The 27,711-nt window shown below is 40.7% G+C and overlaps 1 protein-coding gene across 1 annotated transcript; it reads left to right on the forward strand.

Moving 5' to 3' along the window:
• On the forward strand, positions 1-27,711 carry LOC145784738 (uncharacterized). Its single transcript, XM_082596591.1, has 4 exons — positions 1-2,347; positions 25,565-25,805; positions 25,954-26,209; positions 26,602-27,711. Exons 1-4 carry the CDS (start codon positions 1-3, stop codon positions 27,709-27,711), a joined length of 3,954 nt encoding a protein of 1,317 aa, XP_082452717.1.

The raw sequence follows: 27,711 nt of genomic DNA on the forward strand, positions 1-27,711 counted from the left end.
ATGAAGATAGAAAGAAAGGATAGTACAGAAGCAAAACTAATAACTAATAAAACTAATAAACTAATAAAACAACTCAAGTCTAATTGTAATGAAAATGGAAAAGAAACAAACACAAATATATCTGCTGATATATTTCATCAGTTTGGAATTATTTACAAAGATAAAACTCCAGATAAAATCAGTTTGATTCAAAGTGCAGCTCTCTTCAACGCTGCCATAACAAGAAAACCATCGAACGATGAATTTAAGAACGATCTTAAACAACTTTGCTCTCATGTGCTTGAAGTAGCAGGAGCTGAAAATACAAAAGCAGATTTAATCAAAATATCACGAGATGTTGGTTTAAAAGTGAAAGAAATGAGAGAAAGCACCAACAAAAGTTTAAAGAAAATTAAAAGTATTTTGCCAAAACGGCCGAGAAAATCATTAAGCGAGAGAAAAAAAAAGCAAATAGAATTCGTTCGAAATATACAAAACAAAGTAACTGAAGATTACACGAAATTAATGGATTATGTTTCTAAAAAATGCATCGACATTATGGGAAAGTCTCCATGTCAATACTCTGTTGTTGGAATGGGGTCACTTGCTCGAAAAGAAATCACTCCTTACTCTGACTTCGAGCATGTGATTGTCTTAGAGGAAGGAGTGCAACACAAAGACGATTATGACTCAATTCTAGAGTTCTTTCGATGGTTCAGTGTCATTTTTCAAATTATTGTCGTCAACTTAAAAGAAACAATTCTTCCAAGCGTCGCCATTCCTTGTCTGAATGACTTCAGTATTCCTGATGGAGACTGGTTCTTTGATGCTCATACAACACGTGGCATTTCGTTTGACGGAATGATGCCACAAGCTTGTAAGTTTCCACTTGGTAGACCAGAAGGAACTGAAAACAAACCTTGGACCACAGAGTTAATTAAACCGATCAGTAAAATGGTGAAATATCTTGAAACTGATGAAGACATGAAGAATGGCTACCATCTTGCTGATATTTTAACCAAAACATGTTTTGTATCTGGACACATAGATGTGTTCCATCGATTTCAAGAAAGAGTCTCTCGAAGTCTGTCTAGTAGAGAGCCATCAGTTGACCTGCAACTGATGTACCAACTCAATGATGATTTGATTCAATATAATGCAGCTTTTAATCTTTTTGATATTGCTTTAAAGTTTCAATGCAATATAAAACGAGTATTGTATCGAAATATTTCATTATTTATAGCAGCTCTTGGTCGATTTCATTCAATTAAAAAACATTCTTGCTTTGAAATCATTGATGGTTTACACAAAAAGAAAATAATTAATATCAAAACAAAGAAGCGATTATACTATGCAGTCTCTGTGGCCTGTCTGACCCGTTTGAAAGCTTACATGGCAAAAAACAGACAGCATGACTTTATTGGAAAAAGAGATTTCAAGCAGGGAGACAACAAAACATTGAACGAACTCATAAAAATTACCGGCGAACAACCTTTAATTGATTATTTCACTACTGTTTGTTCTTTACAAGAAGTTTTGCAGTCGGATAGTCCAGATTTTGAATGTAAACTCTCCACAAAATTTTGGGTGCTTTGTTTACTGCGACGACACACATTACTTTTGGTTGAATGGGAGAAATATTTACGTTTTAAACAACGTAAAATGCAAACAGAAGATGTATTGATGATATACGTTTCAGTGGCTCTTAGCTACATGAACGTTAAACAGTTTGATAAATCACTGGAAATAATAGAATCTCTAACCAAACTAATGGATGACATGGATGAAAGACAATTATTTGACAACTCGCCAACTAATGAGTTGACACTAATGATGATAATAAGTGTGTACAACCTAAAAGTCACATCATTGAATGAGTTGCATCGGTATGAAGAAGCCAGCTTGTACTTGGAAAAGTGCACAAAAATAACAAATCAATTTAACATTGAGGTCAGTCTTCGCCATATAGTCCAAGCCAAGTTAAAACACTCAAATGGAGATTGCAAGCTTAACTTGCACTCGTATGAACAAGCAATAACTTCGTACAATCAAAGCTTAGAACATCATAAGCAAGTACCCCATAGTCTGTATGATTCCTTGGTGCAAACCCGATTTACAATTCTTTTATCCATAGCAAAATGTAATTACAAGTTGGGTAAATATCATGAAGCTGTACGTGGTGTGGACTTTGCTGTGAAATCATATTTTTCTTCACAAGGCACCATTGCCCGTTTGTGTGGGTGCTATCATTTACTAGCAAAGTGTTATTTCAAGCTAAACCAGCCCAACGATGCTATGCATTATCTACAACGGGAACAAAAAACTAGACTTGAATATGTTCCAAGTGACCAACAAGACAATGATGAAGGTATAAACAAGTGCAAGGCTCTTATAAACTCCATAAAAAGTTGTTCTCAAAAGCTACCATTGTCCTGGTATCAAATTGTTATTGTGCTGTTGTGTACCTACTGCATTGTTTTGTATCTATTGCTTACATGTGATATTTGTTAAATATAAAAGTAATTTTCTGCTGTGGAAATTAAACTTAAGCTATGAGAAAATTATGATCAATTCAACACCCAAGGTTTTCTTTTTATTTGCTATTCAATGACCGATTTACCAGTTTAATAACAAATAATATATAAATTTCACGTGTTTATTACAAATTTTTTAAAAATATTTTCACAACACGTTTAATGATGACCAGCACATGAATTATTCACTTAACTACCAATTAGTATACAATATAGGAAGGGCTGCCATACGTCTTAATTGCTAAGATTTCTCCTTAATTTGACTAACTACGTCTTAGAAAATAATAGGCGTAGGCTACTGTCTTCATTTATAAGAAATGTCTTTATTTTCTACTTGCGTTCTTGTTACATCTTATTTTCAACAATACCCTCAGTGAACAGTGCGGTGAAACTGACAAAGATAAGTCAGAAAAGTTCAATATTATACCCAAGTCCTTTTTTGCTTTATCTTAATTTGTATCACTGATGATAATAATATAGTTTCAGGAGAGAGTTTGCTTTCTTGCCTGTCTTTAATAATATTAATGTTATGGCTTTATTTATTGTCGCTCTATAACTAATGTCTTTAAGCGACAAGAATGATTTTTAATTTTATATCTGGTTTACGATATTATCACATTATTACCCGACTTATTCTCATTACCGTTTTTAAAGTCTTCGGTTTGACCCGAACAGGAATCGATCTCAGATCTACCAGCACCAAAGCCGAAGGTAATAACTACTCGACCACTGAGCTGGTTTTGTACCACTACACTAACGTTTCAATTCCGAGCATTAATTCTTTTTGATTAGAGATGTACCGATATGTCGATATCGGCCATTTTTGGAGTAGCCTATCGGGATCGGCAAAATTTGGCTGATACTGTAGCCGATGCTAAAAACGAAAAAAAACGCATTTGCTGCGGATTTTTCACAGTCAGCAAAGATATAGATTTTTTGAAGTACCCGTAGTAACTAACGTGACACTGATGTAGAATAATTACAACCTGTTCAAATTTTTGATACCTCACACTCCCATGATTTCTTGCTTGCACGTTTTGGTGTTGGTTACTTGCAGTGATTCTTTCACTCTAACAAAACGTTTTGTTTCAGCAGTTTTGCGTTGCTCGATTCTTAAATTGTGAATGAAACTCAATTTCGCCAATGTTTATTATCTGTGTATCTTTTTTACTCCTAACAGAGCATGAAACTTGTTAAATTTTTTGTCCATACGACGTCATGAAATTAAATCTCAAAGCAGCGTAATGACGTAACATTATCTCAACATTTCAGCAAACAATGAAGCAACAAATTCGATCATCACAAGTGGTTTGGTACATAAAAAATAAATACGTTTTGGCTTTTGAAGTTCAGTGGAACAAAGTATTCATTGATCAATTTGTGGTATACGTAGTCAAATCCCATGTCAAGAATAAGTCCATATGATTTTTAATGTTTGCATCACTTCCGCAGATCAGAAAAAATAAGGTTGAGGCGCAAGAAGACCTTTTGCAGATTGGTTCAGTGAGGATTCGTGGCCCACTAATAGTCCAGTTATTGCTAAAGTCTCATTTCAAATTATTGTTGAACCTAGGTAAGCCTACTATGTATACCGTAGCCTATCAGTTACTATAACAGTTAGCCCAGTGAGTTCAGGCTATAAGTTTTACTCTTGACGTCCGTCTGTGTAGTCACGTGTGTAGTGCATACAACCACTGACATTAAAATTGCATTATTGCTTACAAAAAGTATTCAGAAGTCCTGATACTGGATCCAGGAACATTCTATTTGAAAAACCATGATGTCTTAGAACTTATAGATGCATTGTTGATAAGACAATATGATCTGGTTAGCCTAGTCAATTAGTGCACAACTGTACCGGTAGGTTACCAATTATGTGCCATGGGTGTTTTTTTTGACACAATTGACTTTCTAAAAAAATAACGCGTTAAAATATTGTTTGAAAATTTTGTAATTTGCGGTGTGCGTTGCAGTGTCAAAGTTCTAGATACATTGCGGTGTGCGGATAGGTGATTCACTTGCGGTGCGGTGTACGGATAAAAATTTTGGGTTTGCTGCATCTCTAGTACACAATGAGCTCGGGCTACATCACAACAGCATGCAATTCACAAACATAGAGAATCGCTTAGTTATGTTCAGTGTTAAAGTTAAACATTCAATCTGATTGGTCAGAAGCATTATTATGAAAAACCATTTGATTGAGTTAATAATGTGAAAATGATTCATTGTTTGTCCAACGTTGGTAGCCTATGAACGGCAAGGATCTACGTTTCATTATAAATTAGTAGCCTACTGGAATCAAAAAAGCATTGACTCGCATGGAAAAATATTTGTCTACTGGAATTAGCATCAAGCACGGAGTTGTCAAAGATGTGTAGCCTACTTTCTCCATGTCTTTTCAGTTTATAGGCTACCCAGAAATGATTGTTCGACGCATTAACTTATTTTCGAACAGTTTTAAGCAAGCGTTGCGCTTTTTGATGAGCATAAAGGAGCACACAATCTTCTCCGGAAATCATTTACGCTATTTCAGCAAGTGTAAAGTGCATAGTTTGCATGAAAAGTATAAACATTGGTGAGCAAGTTTTATATACAATAAAATTCGATAATATTTGGTAAAAGTAAAGGTGGTCTCATATAGCCTACTTGATTCCAAGTGTCCGGGATGAGATAAAGTTCTCATTTCGCTCAGAGTTACCAGTTCCTTTCTTTCAGCAATTCAATACCCAGTTATTGAGGTGAGCGATATTTTCAACAACCAGCTTAAACAGGAAGTCGAACCGGGATCGCATTATTGGAAAGCCAAAGCCTTATCCTTTGCGCCACCCCACACCAACATTTAAAAAAAGCAACAAATTCTGAATCGATAGGCCCAGTGGTTAAGTAGCGACAGCAAATTTAAAGTGCTTGGCGCTGAATTAGCGCTAACCCGGGTAATCTAGGATTATGGTATCATTTGATTGATGAACTATGATGCGATTTTTAGCCTCCAAAAACAAACAAATATTTATAATGTGGTTTACAAACAATCGACTTTGCACGACAAACAAATAACTGTAATAGATATTCGTTCATGAACTAAGACAAACACTTAGAGAAGCAAACAAAACTGAATAACTCGTTGACAAAAGAGTACGGGTTATGATTTGTGACACTTTGAAGTAACTTAAATCAAGTTTAAAGTAAAACCGCAAACAATCAGGGAGCACACAAAATTAATAACTCGTTGATAAAGATATAGGGGTTGTGACACTTTCAAGTAAAATCGACCATAAAAATATTACTCACGCAGAAAACCCAGGGGTTGTGAATAATTCCGGCCTAGTACCGATGTACGATTTTATGGGGCACCCTGACTTGGATAAGCGTATGGGTTTTTCGGTGCCTCCACGGTGTGACTTTAACATGAATAACGATATTACGTACATTTTCTGCTTTTTTGCATTGAACCGAATGTGGAGCTATTATATAAGTTACTGAAATAAACTTGGTTGATAATACAGTAAATATGAAGAGCGGACTTGTTACGAACAATCGTTCTCCAAATCAAACGTCACATACAACCGTTCAACCATAGATATCTTACATAATGTAAGATATCTATGGTTCAACCGTTAAAGTGCCTCTGACAGGTAAATAAATTTGCGAAATTTACCTAAGATGCCAAAAAGGTGACACTAAAAAACTTCCCTGACCAGAAAATTGTAAAAAATATCAACAGGCTACTAAGTTACACGCTTGCAAACTTTCGTTGACATCGGCGATTCTGACACTCATTTTTTTGCGAAAATAAAAACGGCAACATCGCTGTGACGTCACCGTAAGCTGGAAGGATACAATCTGTGGTGACTGGTGACTTGGTTAGGTGTAGTACGGCTACTGCAAAACGTGAATGTGTTGGGCTCTGTTGGTCTAAAGCATGTGCAAATTAGGAATTACCGAAATAGAAAAGTGAGCTTACTATTACTACCAGGTTTTGATCAAAAAGGTTGAGTTTATTTTTTATCAAACAGCATCTCAATTCAATTGAAATTACAGTTTCATAGGGCTACAATTTTGATACTTTTTTATTTGTTCTAATCTGGCTATAGCCATTTGTAGTGTAACAACAGTATCTCACAAACAGTAGGCTACCTTTAATTTATGGTTGAGGCAATGCCTAAAAATTGTTGTTCATGTGTATTGCTGTATTTAAAAATATCTATCCAGAATTTCCTTGCCAACTGAAAGTATTAAATGCAATAATTCTCATTGTTCAGATGCTTCTCATGTTGCCTCAATAGACTCTTTCTATAATATATATTATAACTGATGGTCTCAAAGCAGCTTCTGATAAAATCTTTGTTGATGTAAAGAAGAAATGTAACATATTTTCTGTTCCTGGTTGGAATAATCGTGTTAAGCAAGCTCATGCTACTGCCAGAGAAAGTTACATCATGTAGGTAAAAAATGGGAAACAGTGAAATGGTTACCTATATGAGTTGATGCAGAGCAAACAAAAGGAGTTTAAAAAAGCCTTTCACCGTTGTTTGTAATCATGCCTCTGAACAACATAGAGCAAATGTGCTTGCCTCAGCACTAAACTTGGACAGCTCACATAAGTCATTTTGGCAGAAAGTAAAAAAGTCTACTTGCAAAAAGAGTTCTCTTCCTGTAAATGTTGGTGGAGCAAAAAGTCCTGAAGCAATTACTGAGATGTGAAAACATCATTACAGCTCCTTGCTAAATTCTAGCAAAACCAACACTGAAAAAGAATTTGTTAACTCATGTATTTCTTCTAGGGATAAATATTACAACTTTTGTTGCAACATGGACACAATTGGTTCCTTGCTTGTCAAACTGACATTAAACCGCGCTGCTGGTGCTGACAAAATTTCAGCTGAACATATTGTTTATGCTGATTATTCGTTTTTATATTAGTGTACCTTGCTTTTTAATATGTGTCTTAGTCATGGCACTGTAACAAATTCTTGCTTGAAAACTGTCTTAGTCCCGATTGTAAAGAATTTGAATGGCGACATTCAAGATTCAGGTAACTATAGACTTATTGCTCTAGCCACAGTATCATAATCTCAAAACTGTTTGAACTTTGAATGTTTTATTTGAATCATCTATTGCCTTTCTTGAATACCAGTGACAATCAATTTGGGTTTAAGTCTGGTCATAGTACTGACATGAGTGTTTTTTTATTAAAACAACCAGTGTCCTCTTATATCAGTCATGACACTCCTGTATATTCTGTCTTTTTGGATGCTTCAAAAGCCTTCGACAAAGTCAATCATCATTTATTGTTTAAAACGCTTATCACACGTAACGTGCCTACTGCCTATCTAGTTTGTTCGCTTATTGGAATACTGGTGACCTTTGTGCCTTTATAGTAAAAAAACCATGCAAGTGAGGTGGGAAGGTCACCTGTGCCTATCATTTAGGCTACTGTGTCCAACGGAGTCTGACAAGGTGGGGTGTTCAGCCTCTATCTTTTTGCCGAATATATTAATCAGCTTTCTTATCTCAATAAAACAAAAGTTGGTTGCTATGTTGGCAACTCTTGTCTAAATCATATTATGTTTCCTGATGACATTTGCTGCATCTCGCCTAGTTTGTGTGGCTTTAAAAATTTGTTAGATGTTTGCCACAAGTATGCCGTTGAACATGAAATTACTTTCAATTCTAAAAAGTCATTTGGTATGTTATTCTCCCCAAAAAACGTTTATCTTTTACGTGCTCCTCTGCTACATCTAGGTAAATCTGAAATTGTGTTCACAGACTCTGTAAAGTACCTGGGTGTATTTATTGATAGTTCTCAGATGAAAATTATGTTTCAAGGCAAGTACGCTCTCAGTATTGTGCTGCAAATAATGCAAAATCTCAATTTTTCTAAATGCTCACCCACTGTAAAAAACAGTTTATTTCGTTCTTATTGTATGTTGTTTTACTTATCCAAGTTGTGGAACAAGTTTAGATCTTCTAGTATAAAACAATTACGTGTTGCTTACAATGACTCTTTCAGAATATTGCACAATTTGCCTCGTTAGGTCAGTGCCCGTGAATATCAAGTAATGAATAATGTAACTACGTTTGATGCTTTATTGAGGAAAAAACATGTTTTCGTTTATTAACCGATTGCATACACTCCTCAAATCGCTTTATATCAGACATGATGTCATCTGATTGTTTTTATCGTTCTGAATGCTTTCAATTCTTCCAACGCTCATTGTATGTAAATTTGTAACAGTAGATAGCCTATTTAGTGAGCTTTTAAACCGACGGCATCCAAGGTGGCTCTCTGTGATCTTTGTGCATTTTCAGCTTGTGTATTACAGTATTTCGTTGTTTTGTTTTCGATGTGGACAGCTTTGTCTGACGCAAATAAATATGTGACAGTGTCAGTGACAAAGATCGTGTGGTTTCTTTTCACGCTTTCCCACAAAACAAGGTGCTGAGAAGAAAATGGTCGAAGTTTTCTTCAAGTGTTCGAAAGTAGGATGGGCCATACAAAACTAGTCATATATGTTCTCTTCACTTCACTAAAGATGATTTTGTTAATACCACTCAAGTAAAAATGGGCTTGAGCAAACTTTACATTTTGAAGAAATCTGCCATAGGCTACCATCTATAAAAGCAAAGATGCAACCTGTTGCTGATGATGATTTCAGCACTTCTAAACAACAACTTTTACAAAAACGTACCCTTGTACAGGTAAACTAGGCTTTTACATGTATAGACTCTGCTATGTACGTACTGAGGGCACATCATGAGAGAGAGAAAACTTTTATTTATTTTTGAATAGTGATGATGAATTAAATATGAATGATGATTCGTACAATTTCTTCATTTTTCACTTCAAGTATATTTTAGGTTTTGTAGGAACGTATCCAGTAGGCCTACAGTTTTATTAAACTGTAAAAAACAACAGATCTTTGAAAAAAGCAACCGCTTGTACCAACTCCGACTAAACTGTGATCCAGCAATTACATCTAGGAAACGTATGTTTCATCCGTCGCTAAGAACGCCGACTTAGGATGACGTAATACCACCAAAGTCGTCCCAGAGCAGTGAAATATGGATTTTCGCCTGTGGTGGCGCTGCGGAGCCGTCGTTTGATGTAAATTACGCCCTAACCAGTCGAGCTACGAGGTTAAGACTAAAAAGCTCGCTAAGTGTAATTCTGCGCAAGGAAATGCTTTAAAAAGTTACTATACTTGGATCCACCTGTCAGGGGCACTTTAAAGTCTACTGAACCTGGCGTCTTACGTCATAGAATATTTCTGAAAAAATGATGAGATGTTGCATCATTCCTTTTTTGGTAAAAGTAAAGGTGGTCTCATAGCCTACTTGATTCCAAGTGTCCGGGATGAGATAAAGTTCTCATTTCGCTCAGAGTTACCTGGGAGGAAGACAAGCACCTTCACGTGGTCCCCCCCGTCAGTAACATACGAAATTATACAAAATACGTATGCGAAACGAAGCTTGTCAAACAAGAGCTAATGAGACTGTTCAGCGCAGGGTGGGTAGGGAAATGCCCTCTTCAGGGCACGGCAGTGCTCGCATTGTCGAAAAGTACCGACGACCCACCGTACTGCAGCTGAACACCGAGGGCATCACGGCCAGCAAGCTCAACATCATCGAGCACCTGGCCACCAAGCATCAAGCCCTCATCATCCTCCTCCAGGAGACTCACTGTACATCTGTGGATAAGTTGGTTATAACCAACTTCACACTCGCAGGCGCAACCTGCAGCAGGAAACACGGCCTCGCCACGTTTGTCCATGACCGGCTGAGCTGGTCCTTGGTTGACCAATCCCAAGCTCAATCGGAGATCGAGTGGCTTTGTGTAGAAGTAGCAGGCTACAACATTGTCAATGTCTACAAGCCCCCACCTTCGCGGATAACATCAACAGCCATCCCAGTGTTCCCCCACCCCAGCCTCTACGCTGGCGATTTTAACTGCCACCACACTGACTGGGGCTACAACTCCATCAACAACGACGGAGAAAGTCTGGCCGCTTGGGCAACCAACAACAACCTCGCCCTCTTATACGATCCTAAGGGCGCACCGAGCTTCCACTCCGGTCGTTGGAACACTGGCACGAACCCAGACCTGGCTTTCGCAAGTGATGACCCCGATGATCGCCAGCCGGACAGACGTGTGCTAGAAAAGTTCCCAAGGTCTCAACACCGACCCTCGCTAATCACGGCCCCCTTGCTCGCCACATCTATTCCGAGCAAGCCTGTCAAGCGATGGAACTTCAGAAAGGCCGATTGGGAATACTACAGCTTCCTCACAAACGAAGCTACGCAGTACCTCCCATCCCCACACACCATCAAAGTGGATGAAGCCTACCAGGACTTCTGTGATGCAATCATATCTGCGGCAAAAGACTCCATCCCGCGAGGTCGACGGAAAAACTACATACCTTGCTGGGATGTGGAGCAGGGATATCTAGAGAAGGGGATATGAAGGCTCGCAGCGATTGCCTTATTCTCGTGACACTACCAGGGCGGTAGTTTGTAGTGCTTTAAACATGTGGTTCTTTTTAAAATCGTAGAAAGTTTTGTAGTGCAGCTGGTACAATGAGCTACAGTAATCAGTTAGCAAATGTTACGTAGAGCATATTTAAAGAATATTTGTTTACAAAGACAGTTAAAAAGTTACCAGTAAGCTGTTTTTTTTAACAAAGCGTTTGCAGTAGGTGGTCACAGCGGTAAACCATAATTTCTTCGTGGGAAAATTGTAACGTAAGATTCCCGGATCCTTTCGTCTGCATATAATGACCGAAGAAACACACACTTGAACTTCTTTTCAAACAGTGTATTCCTGTAAAATTAGCCCGAGGCTACCGAAAACGAGGGGGTGCAACGCCTACACCACTTAAACTGTCACTACACAACAGATTACTTGGATAAAGACGGAACTTTTGTCCAGCTAGCAAGCACTAAGCCAACAGTTAAAAGTGCGGCCAACTTTCAAACAATCATTTTACGAATGACCAGAATAGATATCAATATCTCAAATTCACGTAGAAAGTAACTGTGACGCAATAGTGAAATCAATTGTCACGCAATTCAAAACAGGTGTCCAAAGCTAGTGAACCAATGCATTCATGTTTAAACAGGCCCAAACAGGTCTGAAACAAGTCTATGAACAATGGTGCAATTTCGGCACATTTTCTAGCAACTTCCATGACGTAATATTCAGTAGACTTGAACGGTTTTATATGACGTTTGAATTGTACAGAGATTGGCCGTAACATAGCGGCCCCTAGTTATGACAGTCTAACATGGCATAACTAAAAAAGAATTGAAGGACAATCGTGAGCCAATGAATAAAACACATGATACACAAATTGTTTGAGTCACTCACGTTAAGTTAATACGCAAATACAAAGGGCATGCAAAGAATGAACAACAATAAGAATACGCGACGATACATGAAATTGGTACCATAGGTACACGCTAAATGACGCTATATACAATAGTTGCGATAATAACCGACTGTTCCGGGCTCAGACAAGTATCGGCCACCGCAGACAAAACCAGGCTCAAACCCTAACACTTAGGTGTTCTTTACGGGGGCGAGGCATGAAATATCCCTCAACACGTAGTCTACTTTCACTTTCCCCGTACTCTCATCATAGTTGCAGACGGCAACTTTGGCTCTACGAACCACAGGCTTCCCTTTCCTAATTTGTGGAACTACCTCATGCACCCTCCCAAGTTGATACTTCCCACGTTTACCAATGTCTTGGAGAGAACCTACCACTACAAGTTGACCAGGCTCCAAATTCTCGACCATTTTTAGCCATTTTTTCCGGCCCTGAAGACCTGGCAAGTAAAAATCGATCCATTTACTCCAAAACTGCTGAGAAAGAGACAAATTGAACCGATAATCCCTTCTTAATTGGTCACGATCATGTGGTTGCCCAACAGCACAGTATGGGTCTAAGTATGGGGTCAAAAGTGAGGCAGGGGTGATGACAGTAAAATCCCTAGGGTCGTCACTCAAAGGTACCAAAGGGCGTTCGTTCACGATCCGAACGGCACTGCCTGTGTACGTAAGCAGTTCAATAAATCTGGGCTTACGTATTGAAGAGTCCAAAATGTGAAAAAAGTATTTGGTCACATCAGCCATGAAACCAAATCTTTCAAGCCGAAATCTAGCCAAGACATCTGCCAGAGGGTTTAACAAGTCAGACATTTCAGGACAAGAAGACATTACATCATTTACACAAGTTCCTCGGAATTCAGATTGTTTTAAAGCCTTCTTCTTTAAATCAGCAGCTCTATCTGACGCCAACACAAAATTGTTAGGTAAATCAATATCTTCCTTCAACGGAACAGGTATCTCAAATCGACCATCTTTCAACTCAATATTCGGTTCGACAAGTTCTCTAGCCAAAATATCATTGCGAGACAATTCACAGGTTTCATTTTGCAAAGTCAAATCCTGAATGACTTTATTCAGGTCTGCTATTTCCATATCGCGAGACTCAATTTTACGCTGAAAGCCAGAGATGACATCCGACTCTGAAGACGTCTGCACTCTGCACACTTTAGCAACGCTTTCAACTAAGGGTGACTTACCACCACAAGCCAACCAACCGAGAGGAGTGAGCAAAGCATGCGGTTCACTACGATTGTCACCAACACGCTCTTCTTTTGCACACATCAAATAAGCGTTGTCGTTGCCAATCAGTACATCTACAGTACTACAATCATTCAAATGAAACATATTCACGTCATGAAAATGACGGAAACCACTTAAATCTTGTTTATGGGGTAAAGTTTTAACATCGTCAGCCCAAGCTGGGTTAACCACCGAGGTTATATCACAAAACAGTTCATCAGTCTCTAACGACTGGATGTTGAGTTTAACAAGGTCAGCACAAGTAGGTTTCTGACCAGCCAGAGTATCCATTTTAAACGACGCTTTATCATACGGTTTAAGACCAAGTTCGCACACCAAGTCACTCGAAACAAACGTCAACTGCGAACCAGGATCATGCTGACAATACACCAACTTCGATTTGCCAGTCATTGGATTCAAAACGCGAGCAGCAGTAACGCGGTTAAAGGCTGCTTTAACATTTCCAATCTTAACATTACGCACAGGAACTCTGGCACCAGCCTCATCTTTACCGACCAAATCCAGAGAATCACGTGACGTCACATAAAAATCATGCAGAAGAAAATAGTGTTTCCTATCGTTGGTAGGTCCACACTTACGACAGTTATTTGCATGATTACAGTCTCTAACCATATGCTGGCGCAAACAATTCAAGCATTTGCCAGCTTTCACAATGACATCTCTCCGATCTTTAGGTGTCAAGCGCAAAAATTCTTTACAATTAGACAAAAAATGATATTCAACTTGACCACGTGACGAACAACAAATGCATGCCGGTAGGTTCTTACGTCTAGCCTCACCACCGCGCGGTGCGCCAACAACAGTCGAGTACTGCGAACTCCCTGACATCACATCATCATGGGGTTTTACGGACGTCTGCCTAACCGGACATGAAGGCAATTTTCCTTTGCCAGACTTTTTAAAATGCTGCGACTTACCAGAATCGCCCATTAGCATAATGCTAAAATCAGTCGACTTACGCGTTTCCTCCCGTACTACAAATTCAAACAAACTCTGAAAAGTAGGCTCATCAGTGCCACCATACTGATCACCTAAAAAGTCAAGATAACGCTGCTTAGCGTCAAACGGGAGTCGCTTAGCCAAATCCAAAACAAAACGTCCTTCCAATTTGTCACGCTGACCATAAGCTTGCGCGTAAAGCAGACACTGCGACAATTCATCTTTAAACTCTTTCAGATCACTGGAAGAGGTCGAATTCAATTTGCTACCATAGCGATACTTTCTAATTTCTGGTTCGGCAAAAAGACCTCCACGAACTCCAAAACGCTGGGACAAGCGAGCTAACGACATTTCTATTCTGTCTTCCTCTGACAAGCCAGGAGTGTCGGAAACCAAATTAGCAATCGTTTGCGCAGCTGTTCTAACACAAGCTGCTTGTAACAAAGTCAAACGAGTTCCCTTAAAGGGCGAAGCTGCCATCAAGGCCATAACACGATTTTTAAAGAAAATAAATGGCATATTATTACCATCGTAACCAATCAAGGCCGCCTTATCGAAGAACGTCCTACTATTTTGGTATTCAAAAAAGCAATCCTGCTGTTGAGAACTCGATTTAGCGGGAGAAGACAAGCTATATCCCTTAAGGGGCTGAGTGGGCTCAGTCCCATGCACAGCCCGATCACGATCCTCAAACACGTTAAAATCAGGAGACACGATACGCCTCTCACAACCACCCAAATTACGTGTAGCTGGGCGATCAACAACTAGCGGCGCAGAAAACTTTGAAGGGGGCAAAGCATTACTGCTAATGGCGGCCCCGTGACCTGTACGCTCTGGGGGAAGAGTTCGGCTAAAATTCGCAGGCCTTGGCACTAGGTCCTTCGGAAGACCCTTAGCCGCGGCCCCGAGACCTCCTGAAACAGCTGGAAAACGTGTGGATCGCACTGGTCCACTTACAGATTGAACAGGCGTCTGGAAAAGGTTAGGTAAATTAAACTGCGATTGATGTTCACTTCTGGAATGCCTAGAAGAGCCCTTCCTAGAGCTACGCCGGGAGCCCAACTCAGAACGATATTCAGCTAAAACTGCCTCTTTACGTTGTTCGGCCCTCAACTGAGCGTCTTTGAGTGCGAACTCAGCAGCTCTAGCTTCGGCTTCGGCCTCAACTCTTGCGGCAGCCTCTGCTCGTGCGGCCTCAGCAGCTCTCGCGTCGGCCTCAGCTTTCGCGGCAGCCTCTGCTCGTGCGGCCTCAGCTCTCGCGGCAGCCTCTGCTCGTGCGGCCTCAGCTCGTATGGCCTCTGCTCTTGCGATGGCCTCCGCAGCTCTTGCTTCGGCCTCAGCTTGGATCTGGAGCTCCTCTCGTCTTAACTGTAGGTTAATTTGTGCAACTATCCGTGACGAGCTCTCAGACATCCTAGTGCTTACATTTGAGGCGCTATCCTCAGGATGTATGTCAGCATCCAACCTATCTGAGAACTCACTTTCTTTTTGTTCGAAGTTATTTTTTAACGAGTTAAATTCGGGATCTACCCTATCACGAAGTTCTGCCAAGATTGCAGAGTTAACAATTTTACTCAAAAGAGCATGGAAATGCCTTAATTCCTCTTCTAAAGTAGATAAGTTAGATCGAAAAATTAACAGTTCCTGCTTATCACTCAAAGAACCTAGGGCTACAGAAAGTTCCCCAATTTGAGTCAAAATATCCCGTCTAAGATGCCGGGCCTCTCGAACTGACTTAGCCTCATCGTTAATGGGTCCCTCCCCAGAATGGCCTGCCCGACCGCAAAGAACATCATCAGGCTTAAACTCAGTCGAGTCGACGGCGGTCGAGTCCCTGTCACCACCGAGTGTAGACATATTAAATGTTAGGGCTAAATTTAACAATTAAAAAATTAAGTTACACAAACACACAAAATTACAGTAGTTATAAAAAACTTAACTGCAAAGACCGTAAAAATACAAAAAAGAATTTAAATGCACGATACCGTAGCTGTACGAGTATGTGAAGTCCAAACGTCCACAAAACTTGCTTGGATTCTTCCACTTGAATCTTCAAGCACAGATGGATTGCCTTTAATCTTCTTTCTTGCCAATAAATGTCAAAGTTATTTTTCTTCTGTACCAAACTGAGAAGAAATGTCTTTACTTTTTAGCTTAAAGTTCTTCAGTTGCCTACCGAGAAGAAATGTCTTTAATTTTCTTTGCTTCTTTAGACTACCAACCAATAAGATCTTCTTTTATTATTTCTTTGCTTCTAAGTGCTTCTGTGCCAAACACTAGACAGAGAATCGTCTTTTATTTTTTATGCCTTCAAGTGCTTCTTGGCCTACCAGCTAACAAAATCGTCTTTTATTTTTTATGGTCACAGCGGTAAACCATAATTTCTTCGTGGGAAAATTGTAACGTAAGATTCCCGGATCCTTTCGTCTGCATATAATGACCGAAGAAACACACACTTGAACTTCTTTTCAAACAGTGTATTCCTGTAAAATTAGCCCGAGGCTACCGAAAACGAGGGGGTGCAACGCCTACACCACTTAAACTGTCACTACACAACAGATTACTTGGATAAAGACGGAACTTTTGTCCAGCTAGCAAGCACTAAGCCAACAGTTAAAAGTGCGGCCAACTTTCAAACAATCATTTTACGAATGACCAGAATAGATATCAATATCTCAAATTCACGTAGAAAGTAACTGTGACGCAATAGTGAAATCAATTGTCACGCAATTCAAAACAGATGTCCAAAGCTAGTGAACCAATGCATTCATGTTTAAACAGGCCCAAACAGGTCTGAAACAAGTCTATGAACAATGGTGCAATTTCGGCACATTTTCTAGCAACTTCCATGACGTAATATTCAGTAGACTTGAACGGTTTTATATGACGTTTGAATTGTACAGAGATTGGCCGTAACAGTAGGCTAGATGTAAAGCAAGTATATGAGTAGTTGAATTAACAAGCAACCATGAGCATGTTGTGAATATCCAGGCCTGATGCTAATAGCGCAATGCAAGTTATCATAACAATATTTATTAAACTACTATCGGTGCCAATTGTCATTTTACGATAAACACAGATTATTTACGATAAACAAAAGCCCTTCTATTGTCAGACGTAATAAAAGCCTTCGTATCCCCTTCTTTAGATATCCCTGGATGTGGAGTGCGACAAGCTCTACCGCGACTTCCTCCGTTCCCCCCAGGGCACCGCCACCACCAACTCAGCAACAGCCCTGCTGGCAAGATTGGATTCAAAGAGGAAGAAGCGCTGGACAGAAGCCATAGACTCAATCGACTTCACGCACTCCAGCCGCACAGCATGGAGTACACTCAACAACCTCACTGGCAGATCACGTGCCTCTCGTCGCCAATGTCCCATTTCAGCAAATGCTATCGCCTCACAACTTGTGAAAAATGGAGTGCACAGAACGAGAGACCGTGAATCAGACAAGTCCGTCCTCAAGGAAATGACGGACCTCTGGAAGGTCCCACCTGTAGAGGGCAACATCTCTGGTGAGTTTACCCCAGAAGAATTTGCCTCCACCCTCCAGCACCTAAAGCCAGGCAAATCCCCGGGCCTTGACCACCTATGCCCGGAACTAATACTCCAAGCTGCCCCCTCTATGAGGTCCTGGTTAAAAGACTTCCTTTCCTGCTGCTTGCGTCACCTGCGCATCCCAAGAATCTGGAGAAGAGCCCTAGTGGTTGCAGTCCCAAAGCCGAAGAAGCCCCCAAGAGATCCGAAGAGCTACCGCCCCATCTCTCTGCTCTGTATCCCCTTCAAGATACTCGAGAGACTTATCTACGCCCGTGTCGAACCGATAATAGACCCTCAGCTCCCTCGGGAACAAGCCGGCTTTCGCCACGGAAGATCAACCGTAGACCAGGTCACTCTGATGACCCAAGACATCGAGGACAGCTTCTCGGCAAAAAAGAAGGCTGGCGCCGTGTTTGTCGATCTCACGGCTGCCTACGACACTGTATGGCACAGCGGCCTTACCTGCAAACTACTCCGTCTCCTTCCTGACAGGCACATGGTCCATATGATTATGGAACTTGTGCAAAACCGCAGCTTTACCCTTTCCACCGGTAGCGGCCGACGAAGTAGACTACGTCGACTCAGGAACGGCGTCCCACAGGGCTCTGTCCTGGCTCTCCTCCTCTTTAACACTTACATCTATGACTTGCCTGACACCATCTCCAGGAAGTATGCTTACGCAGACGATCTGGCTCTCCTGCATCCAGCCGGAGATTGGCAGTCAATGGAGAGGAACCTAAGCCAGGACATGTCAACTATATCAACATATCTCCAGAAATGCAAGCTACAGCTCAGCAAGGCAAAGACAGTGTCGGCGGCCTTCCATCTAAACAACAAGGAAGCAAAACGTGAGATCAATATTACCACCGATGACGAACACCTCCCCTACTGCGCCGAACCCACCTACCTCGGCGTAACCCTGGACAGGTCACTCACGTACCGACGACACCTGGAGTCACTGCGCAAAAAACTATCTGCGCGCGTTGCACTTTTGAGGCGGCTGGCGGGTTCCGGATGGGGAGCTGATGCGAAAACCCTTCGCACAGCTACCTTGGCCCTCGTCCATTCTACCGCCGAGTACTGCGCACCAGTGTGGTGCCGCAGCTCTCACACCCGCCACATTGACACCGCCATCAATGACGCACTACGCACTGTGACTGGATGTCTGCGTCCCACTCCAACGGACTGCCTTCCCATCCTTGCAGGCATCCAACCTGCTGAGCTTCGCCGTAAAGGAGCCATGATTTCCCTTGCTCGTCGCGCACTGGACCCCGACCACCTCCTCCACAGTACACTCCAGCGCCTACCTGGAGGACAGCAGCGACTGAAATCAAGACGCCCATTTGTACCCGCCGCACTACAGCTTCTGAACAACGTTGAAGATCTTGGAATAAGTGCGGCACACTGGACGAACTACACATGGAACACGGAGTGGCAAAACAACACCTCCCGACTCCGTGATTTCCTACCCGACGTCGATCCCCACCCTCCGGGAATGTTCCTCGCAAGACTCGCGTGGGTCCGGCTTAACCGCCTACGAACCGGCGTCGGTCGCTTTCGTTCAGACATGTGCAGATGGGGCCTGGCTCCCTCACCGGGATGCGAGTGTGGCGCCACAGACCAAACAGTAAATCATGTCGTCCATGACTGCCCAATCCATCAACCACCACATGGAACACTTGGACTGAAGGCCCTGGATGACGAGACTGTCGAGTGGCTGATGACATCATGCCCAAACATATAATCCGAAGAACAGCTCATACGACGAAGAATTCCTTTTTTACCTCCTGTGGAATTACACAACAATAGGTGAACTGTTACGTCATAGATACCAGCTGCTGGTTGATTAAATGTAGCATCATTCTTTTTTACCTCCTGTGGAATTACACAACAATAGGTGGACTGCTACGCCATAGATGCCAGTTATTGGTTGTTAAAATATTGCATCAGTTTCGTCATTTTAGATTGTCGCTTGAAAAGGTTGGTCGAATATTAACACTGCTTTGCTCTGTGCGTACCGACTAGACGAAATTTCTGTCCTTTATCTAGACACAGTGCTGTATTCGTAAAAACAGCACATGGTGTACTGTCCCAGATTTGATAAAATGATTAAATACACAACTTGCAAAATACTAATCTTTATTCTACCATAACATGAACAGTGCTGTGTTTGTAAAAAAAAGCAGAGTATAGGCAACTGTCAGATTTTCCAAAATGATCAATAATATACAACTTGCAAAATACTAACCTTTATTGAACCATAACTTGAATATCAACATTAAAGTTGGACAAGAGGAAGGCCTACAAACTTGTTTATTTTTCTATAAATACATTCCAAACAGCCTGCCGAGAGGAATCTAATCTTTATCCTCTTTACAAATTTGGGATCTAGTCTCCTTAGCTGATCGGTGGTTTAGCAGCCAGGATCTTACATATTTTTAGCGGTAAATTGAGCCACAGGTGGTCCATTGCAAATTGCAATTAATAAACATCAAACAGCTCACATTATCAATGAGTAAAGATGCTTTTAAACCTGTGATAATATTGTTCATTAATCTGAAACCACGTTCACATTCTGCTGTCGAACAAGGTAAAGTTGAAATAGCTTGTCATTTTTCAGGTTGCAAGTTAGCAATATCAACCATTAGCTGATCATTGTCAGTGTCAGCAATAGCGCAAAGTCTCATTTGCATTCTGCTAACAATGCTCTGAATCAGTGGTTCTCAACGGGGGCGGTACCGCTCCCCAGGGGGCGTTTTGATTTTTCAAGGGGGCAGTATGATTACCTCGGCTTAAGGGGGAGCGTTTTAGTTATTAGGTTCATTCTGGTTTAATCCATCTTTCGCCCAGCGTGACGATGTCGTCAAAGAGCTCGTATTTTCATGGTAGCATTTCCTACCTTATACCTGGTGGAAAAGGGATTCAGCTGTGTTATTCTGCTACATACCAAACAGCGAAACCCACTTGACATATCCATAAGAGGTGATCTTCGAATGTTTCTCACTGGCTTTACACCGGATGTGAAGAAACAGGCACTTTCTCACAAAGCCCAAGGTTCACATTGACTACCAGTAGGCCTAAGGCTATAGCCTAATGTTTTCATGCTCGCAAATATATGTATATTTGCTTTTCATCAAATATAGTTACTCGTTTCTAAAACCCTTAGGCTACAGCATGTTTCACCCTAACAGGGGAATCATCAGAAGGTCCTTATATTCTAATAGAAATAGAATTCTATTTGAATAAGGCAGGGATTCATACAGTGGCGGCTCGTCAGAAGGTGCTGCGGTACTGCAGCACCCCCTGGCGTAATTTCTGTATTTGCTTTGATAACTCTCTGCTTAGCAATTCTGCCAGGCATTGAGCACTTTTTATTAGTGTTAATTTTAGCTAAATAATTTTTATTTTACAGCCTATTGTATGTGTATTTCTTGAAAGTCTACTCAAACCCCTCGTCATATCTAGAAAACAATAGCACAAATCACCGCATTACATAAATTATGGTACGGAAACTCTGGTACTGCAGTTCCCTGTAGTGATGCAAGCCGCGCCGCGCCGTGCCGCGTACGCGGCCGCTTTTGACTTTTTTGCCGCGTGCCGCGCCGCGCCGCGTGGAAGGTTGAAATGACAAAGCCGTGCCGCGCCGCTTGCCGCGTAAACTTTCAAGAAATTAAACTTTCATAAAATTAAACTTTCAACTTTTCAAGAAAATCAGTTATGAAACTTCAAATTTAAATTGGAAACATGGAAGAGTTTTTTTTTCCTTCGGAAACCCTGAGCTGGAAAGCTATGCAAGGAAGCCACTTTAACAAGTCGAAACTCTGCCACTGAAATTGACTAGAATGCAACCGCCAACCAATCAGAACATGTTATAAGAGGCTGCCGTCCAATTGTGATCCTTCTAGCACTCATCCAGAGAGTTAATGCTTGTTTTGAACTTTATTTGGTAATTAAAGAAGAAAAAGAGCAATAGCAGTAGTGGGAATCGAACCCGCGTCAATGAAATGACTACTTTCTAGCCTTAACCCTAACCCTTAAGCCAACCAGCTGACAAAAAATCCATCACTTAATTTGCTTTCTATCATCTTCTTTTCGCCATTTTTTACCTCACTTAAACCGTAGCTTCTGATTGGTTGGCAGTTTCATTCTAATCAATTTCAGTGGCAGAATTTCGACTTGTGAAAGTGGCTACCGCTATGCAAATGGCTTGCAGTTGACAGGGTTTTGGGGCTGGCTTGTGGCTTGTGAGGGAAGCTGTAGGAGATTTTTGGTTAATAGCTTTGCTGATAAGCTCAGCTCCCAGTTACCAAGCTATAGGCCTAGCGCAACTACCGCATTAGTTACTAGGACAGTTAGCCCAGTGAGTTCAGGCTATGAGTTTTACTCTTGTGTGTGTAGTTCAAACAGCCACTGACATTAAAATTGCATTGTTGCTTACAAAAAGTGTTCAAAAGTCCTGATACTGGATCCAGGAACATTCTATTTGTAAAAGCATGATGTCTTACAACTTAGATGCATTGATTATAAGAGAATATGATATACGGTAGTTAGCCTAGTCAATTAGTGCACAACTGGTATGGTAGGTTACGGTACCAGTTAGGTATATGCCATGAGTGCTTTTTGCCACAATTGACTTTCTAAAAAATAACGCGTTAAAATATTTTTTGATAATTTTGTAATTTGCGGTGTGCGGTGCGGTGCAGTGTCAAAGTTCCAGATAAATTGCGGTGTGCGGTGCGGTGTGCGGATAGATGATTCAGTTGCGGTGCGGTGTGCGGATAAAAATTTTGGGTTCGCTGCATCTCTAGTTCCCTGCAGTCCCAGTTTCGGCTTGTTTGTGCTGTATTGCGCATGCGCGAATCTCTTGAAAGCGGCGATTTTGGCTGGGAGAGGGTGCTGCGTTTTTCGCAGTACCATGTTGCCATGTTGTAGTCTTGAAATTTCTTTTACGACAGAAACTACTGGACTGCAAGCCAGCGATATTACAATTGGCAACTCTGTCAGTCGAAGCTAGTCAGGGTCAGGCAGCTGAGTGTGTTTTCCCGCGCCAACTTGCAGTGCTTTTTGAGATGTTTTGCCTGTTTAGAGTTAGACTAGTATAGATTAAGTATTTTTGTAGAGTTAGACGTCAGTGTTTTAGGCAATAATGATGTTGGACTAATAACAGATGCTTACAGCATAGGCTACATTTATTTTCTTTAACTTTAACAGGTTTAGTATGGTAGCTGACAGCTTTGCTGTGTAGAGTTGTTTACCTTAGGCCTACTGTACCTCCGGTACCCAGCTATTGCATGACATGTTTTGAACCGCCATGGTTTTATCACCTTTTCCTGTTCATTGGCATGTTGGTATATTGATGGTAGGCTTAATTGCAGCTTGCACAACCATTTCCATTCCAGAAACTTAATGATGAAAAATAAACTGAACTGAACTACTGGCATATGCCAACAGTGAATAGGCTATGAATCTGTAAACTGCATATCAAACATCAAATACATTATGCCAGATCAAACCTTAATGGTATATATAAATTGCAGATTTGTGTTGATTTATACAGTACCGTACTTTGACTATTTTTTTGAAAGAGTATTACTATTGTGCAGAAGAATTGGAAGTCATGGCAACCATACTCTCTCAAGAAACAGGTTCTGTAACAGTGCGTGAACTGCTACAACTTAATTTTTCACAGCTGTCCCTTTAGGATAAAGTTGCTATAAAGAGAAGAGGCCGTCCTACACCTGATGTTCTAATAGAAAAGACAGGAATAAGCCATAGCAAGAAGTACATTCGTGGCTTCAATACAGAATGGTACCAAAGAAAAGGTTGGCTCTGTGGCTGTGAAGTAACCAGAGCATTATTTTGTTTTCCGTGTTTGCTGTTTGGAGGTGATGCAACATGGACAAAAGATGGCTTTCGAAGTATACATAAATTGAAAGAAAAAACACAACAACACGAAAAGTCAAAAAAGCACATAAACAACATGATATCGTTTTCACTCTTAGGAAGCGTAGACGTTAGAGAACAATTGAGTGCAGCATATGAACTCTCTATCAAACAACACAACAAGAAAGTTACGATAAATCGTGAAATTTTATCCAAGATTATAAACTGCATACTATTTAACTTTGAAATGTATTGCAGAATTTGTCATGTATTGCAGAATTTCATCATGTGTCTCGCCTGTATGCTGTCTAAGAAGACACGCCATTAAAGGTTGCAAACAAACTAAAGAAATCCTCATTAAATCCAAGCAACATTTCACGGACATCTCCACTGCATGCTTTCAGTAGGTTTTTAGTTAGCGTTCTTATAAATGGATTATTGTACAAATGTACAATGGTAGAAAATGCATTTAATGTAACTTGAAGTTCAACTTCAAAAACTTGAAGAACATGTAATCAAGTGCAAAGAGCCTAATTCTGCATTACACAACTATAGTTGGTGAAAATTTTTTGTGTATTCATGTGCAAGGTTTGTGTTCATGTCAATGCTTTACTAGTTTTTTTGTGTGACCACTAACTAGTTATTTTTGGCATGCAGGTGTTTTCAATGAATCAACTGTTCGTGGCTTGGAACAGCACAGCTTGTTCAGCATTTTCAGAAACTGCTCGATACATCAGTTTTATCACCAACGTTTGAAAAGTAATATCTGCTAAAACTTGCTTTAAAGGTATGTACATTGTACAGTCTGTGGATGTCAAAGAAACATGCAGTATAGTGCAGATATGATAAGCCTATAAAATTTTGGTACTTTGTTCAGGAGAGAAAGAAAGAGATCCTGTGTTCATGCTATTAAGCATCAACCATGTCCTGGACGACAAGACTGCTGAGTGGCTGGTGATTTCCTGCCCTCCAATCTATCCTGGAAAGATCTGCTCATATGCCGATGATGAGCATCAGCCATGAACAAAATCATGTTGGCAGGCCTCGAAATTCACGGCGGACATGTCCGCCGTCACAGCATGTGATGTCCGCGGGAAGTACCCTCTAGATCGGTCATATTTGTCCGCCGAGAAAAAACACAGGAACTAGCGATACAAATCGTCATTGCATAGCACAAACAATTTTGCGAGAATATAATTTCCCGGCCATTCTAGCGCACATCTAGAAAATGTTAACACTGTATCCCTTAGCAAGAAAACTTTCGATTTTTACGTTGCTTCAACCATTGATGACATTGAATCAGCGTAACAAAGGTGAATTCTTTGCTAAGAATCGATGGGAGTACGGCTACTTCTACACTGATCACGCGCAACTTAGTTCAATTCTTACGTCACAATGTCTGGCTTTGATCTCCCCGTGATATTGATAAGGAAAGGTTGGTTACAAAATTAGATTATACGAGTAGGCTATTACAGCAAGATGCAGCAAAATTTATTAAGGTTTGGTATAACAGTAAGAAAGAAACGGCCCAGGGAAAATTCTGAAAGTGAGAATGAGGGCGAAGAACCTACTTGCTCTACGGCAGTGGATAAAAATAATAAAGCTACCGCCACGGTTACTCAAAAACGCGTGTGCAGTGTTGCTACAATCCAAAAGTGGATCAAAGAAAACAATTTTAAGTGGCTGCGATATGAAAGCGACAATGGTCAAGTAAATCTAATGTGGTGCGAATACTGCAGAAAGTATCCTGCAGTGGTGCAGCAGCAGATGCGTAACGTGGGAAATTTAGTGGCGAAAGACGCATATATTAAAGGAACAACGAATGTAAGGATTAGCTCTGTCAAAGATCACAACACATCGTTACCTCATATGGCTGCAGCTTCAGCATATCTGGCCGACAATACCCCAAGCCATCAATTTCCGATCGTCAAGGCCCTCGACAATATGAGTGACAACGAAAAAATCAAAATGAAGAGGTTGTTTGAAATCGCATATTTTATCGCTAAAGAAGAGCTCGCATTTACACTTTTCCCTCAATTAGCCAGTCTGGAGAAAAGACACGGAGTAGATCTCGGTATTACGTATCTTAACGACAAGCAATGTGCCAATTTCATACATTACATCGGAGACACTTTAGCCAAAGATAGTATTCAGGAATCCCTGCAGCATAACGGCTATATATCCATAATGTTTGATGGAAGCACCGACAAATCTTTTAATGAAAGAGAAATCGTTTGCATCAAGTTTTTACATCAAGGCGAACCTGTCACCAAATTGATTGGGTAAGTTATGTGGTTATATTATGCTGGATAGTTGAAAACACATCATAATTTATTGATTTGCATGTCATGTGTTTTTGAAACATGTAAGTAGCTACAACATCACCCTCTCCATTTGTAAAATAATACTTCAATACATTTCTGTCGGCAGAATCATGGAACCTATAACTGGTGACGCTGCAAACATAAAAGCTGCCATCCAGAAAAATCTGGAAGATTCCAACTTCGATTGGAGTAATCGTCTTGTGGGAGCAGCTGCGGATGGTGCAGCGGTAAACTTTGGGCGAACAAACGGTGTGCTAACATTGTTTGCCAAGGACCTACCGTGGCTGGTTTCTGTGCATTGCACAGCGCATAGACTCGAGTTGGCCATAAAAGAAGCATTCAAGGACACCTATTTGACTCAGGTAAGCACCGTAACACAATAGGCGAGTTGTATGAAAGAAATCTTTAGCTTTCAATTTCATAATCTTTTTCCATGTTTATATCTAGATACAAATTGATCGTTTTAAGTTGACTCGATGTTTAATTATTGCTAAATCAACGTAAGTAATCGGTAAGGAAAACAACCTTTGTATTTTAATTATGCTTACAGATACGAACTGACGCTATTTACCAAGCAAAAAATTGGTAATTTTACGTTGATTCAATATTTACAACCGTTAAATCAATGTAAAAATAGCAATTTTGTTTCTGAATAGATCGCTTCTAAGGTGGAAGGAGATCTACGGTCCGTTAAAAGCGTCTTAAAAAATATTTTAAATTGTTTTTTTTCTGATATGTATGTATTGTATTTTAGATTGACGAAACTCTAATGCGTTTGTATTACTTGTATCGAAACTCGCCGAAGAAATGGAAAGAATTACGAAGATTGGCTGAGGTCATGGAGGTGGAAATAACAAAGCCGGCTCGATCAAGTGGAACGCGATGGGTCACACACAGGCTAAATGCCTTGACCGCTTTAATTAAGAGCTATTCAGTAATTGTTGCGCACTTGGAGGAACTTGCTACGGGATCAAGACGAGATGTTGCAGGAGAGGGCGCAGCCAAAATAAAAGGGTATCTTAAAGTTATGAAGAGTTACTCTTTTGTTTATTGGTCACACATGTATATTGAATTGTTGCGTGAGCTGAGCGAGCTGTGCCAAATACAAAAGAACAGCATTACTGTGTCCGGTGTATTAGACGCACTTGACGGTACTCTTGCTTCGCTGAAGTTGATAAAGACAAGGGGAGGAAAAGTTGTATTTTTAGATTCTCCAGTTCGTGACGGCATTATGCAATTCCAAACCGTCAAGCTTGGTGAAGCAACACCTGGTGTTGAGGGAAAAGCTGTAAGTTTGTTAGATGGTATCATTGCGTGTATCAGCCGTCGTTTTTCATCGTTTCACGATCATTGTGTGTTGAGTAATTCGTTCATTGTTGATCCAGCCAAATGGTCAAAAGCAGAAACAGAGCTTTTTACTTATGGTAACAGCGAAGTAAACATAATTGCCGCACATTTCCACGATTTGTTGAAATCAAAGCAATGTGATGTCGATAAGATCCAGAATGAATGGGTGAAGCTGAAATGTTTCATAAAACGATTGAAGGTACCAATGAATATCCACACCATATGGCCTATCATTTTCGAGAAAAATCATGCATCGTACCCAAATATACTGCACCTCATTGAGATTATTCTTGTACTTCCATCATCTTCCGCCCATGTTGAGCGATGCTTTTCCTTGCTCAAACGAATCCTTGGAGATTGGCGCACGTCTTTGAAGGTCGATACCATTGAAGCTCTCATGCGCATATGTCTGGACGGCCCCGACTGCGCTGATTATAACCCCGAGCCTGCCGTGATCTCGTGGAATACTGATGCTATTTTGGAGAGGCGACCGCATCACGGAGAGAGCAAAAAATAA

Source organism: Aplidium turbinatum, chromosome 15, assembly GCF_918807975.1.
Source record: "Aplidium turbinatum chromosome 15, kaAplTurb1.1, whole genome shotgun sequence".
Lineage (NCBI taxonomy): Eukaryota > Metazoa > Chordata > Ascidiacea > Aplousobranchia > Polyclinidae > Aplidium > Aplidium turbinatum.

What these genes read in the sequence shown, in the direction of transcription:
- LOC145784738 (XM_082596591.1), top strand. Translation starts at nt 1, where the DNA reads ATGAAGATAGAAAGAAAGGATAGTACAGAAGCAAAACTAATAACTAAT. An exon ending in CCTGTCACCAAATTGATTGG is followed by an intron (nt 25,806 to 25,953) that starts GTAAGTTATGTG and finishes TTCTGTCGGCAG; the next exon opens with AATCATGGAACCTATAACTG. An exon ending in AGGACACCTATTTGACTCAG is followed by an intron (nt 26,210 to 26,601) that starts GTAAGCACCGTA and finishes ATTGTATTTTAG; the next exon opens with ATTGACGAAACTCTAATGCG.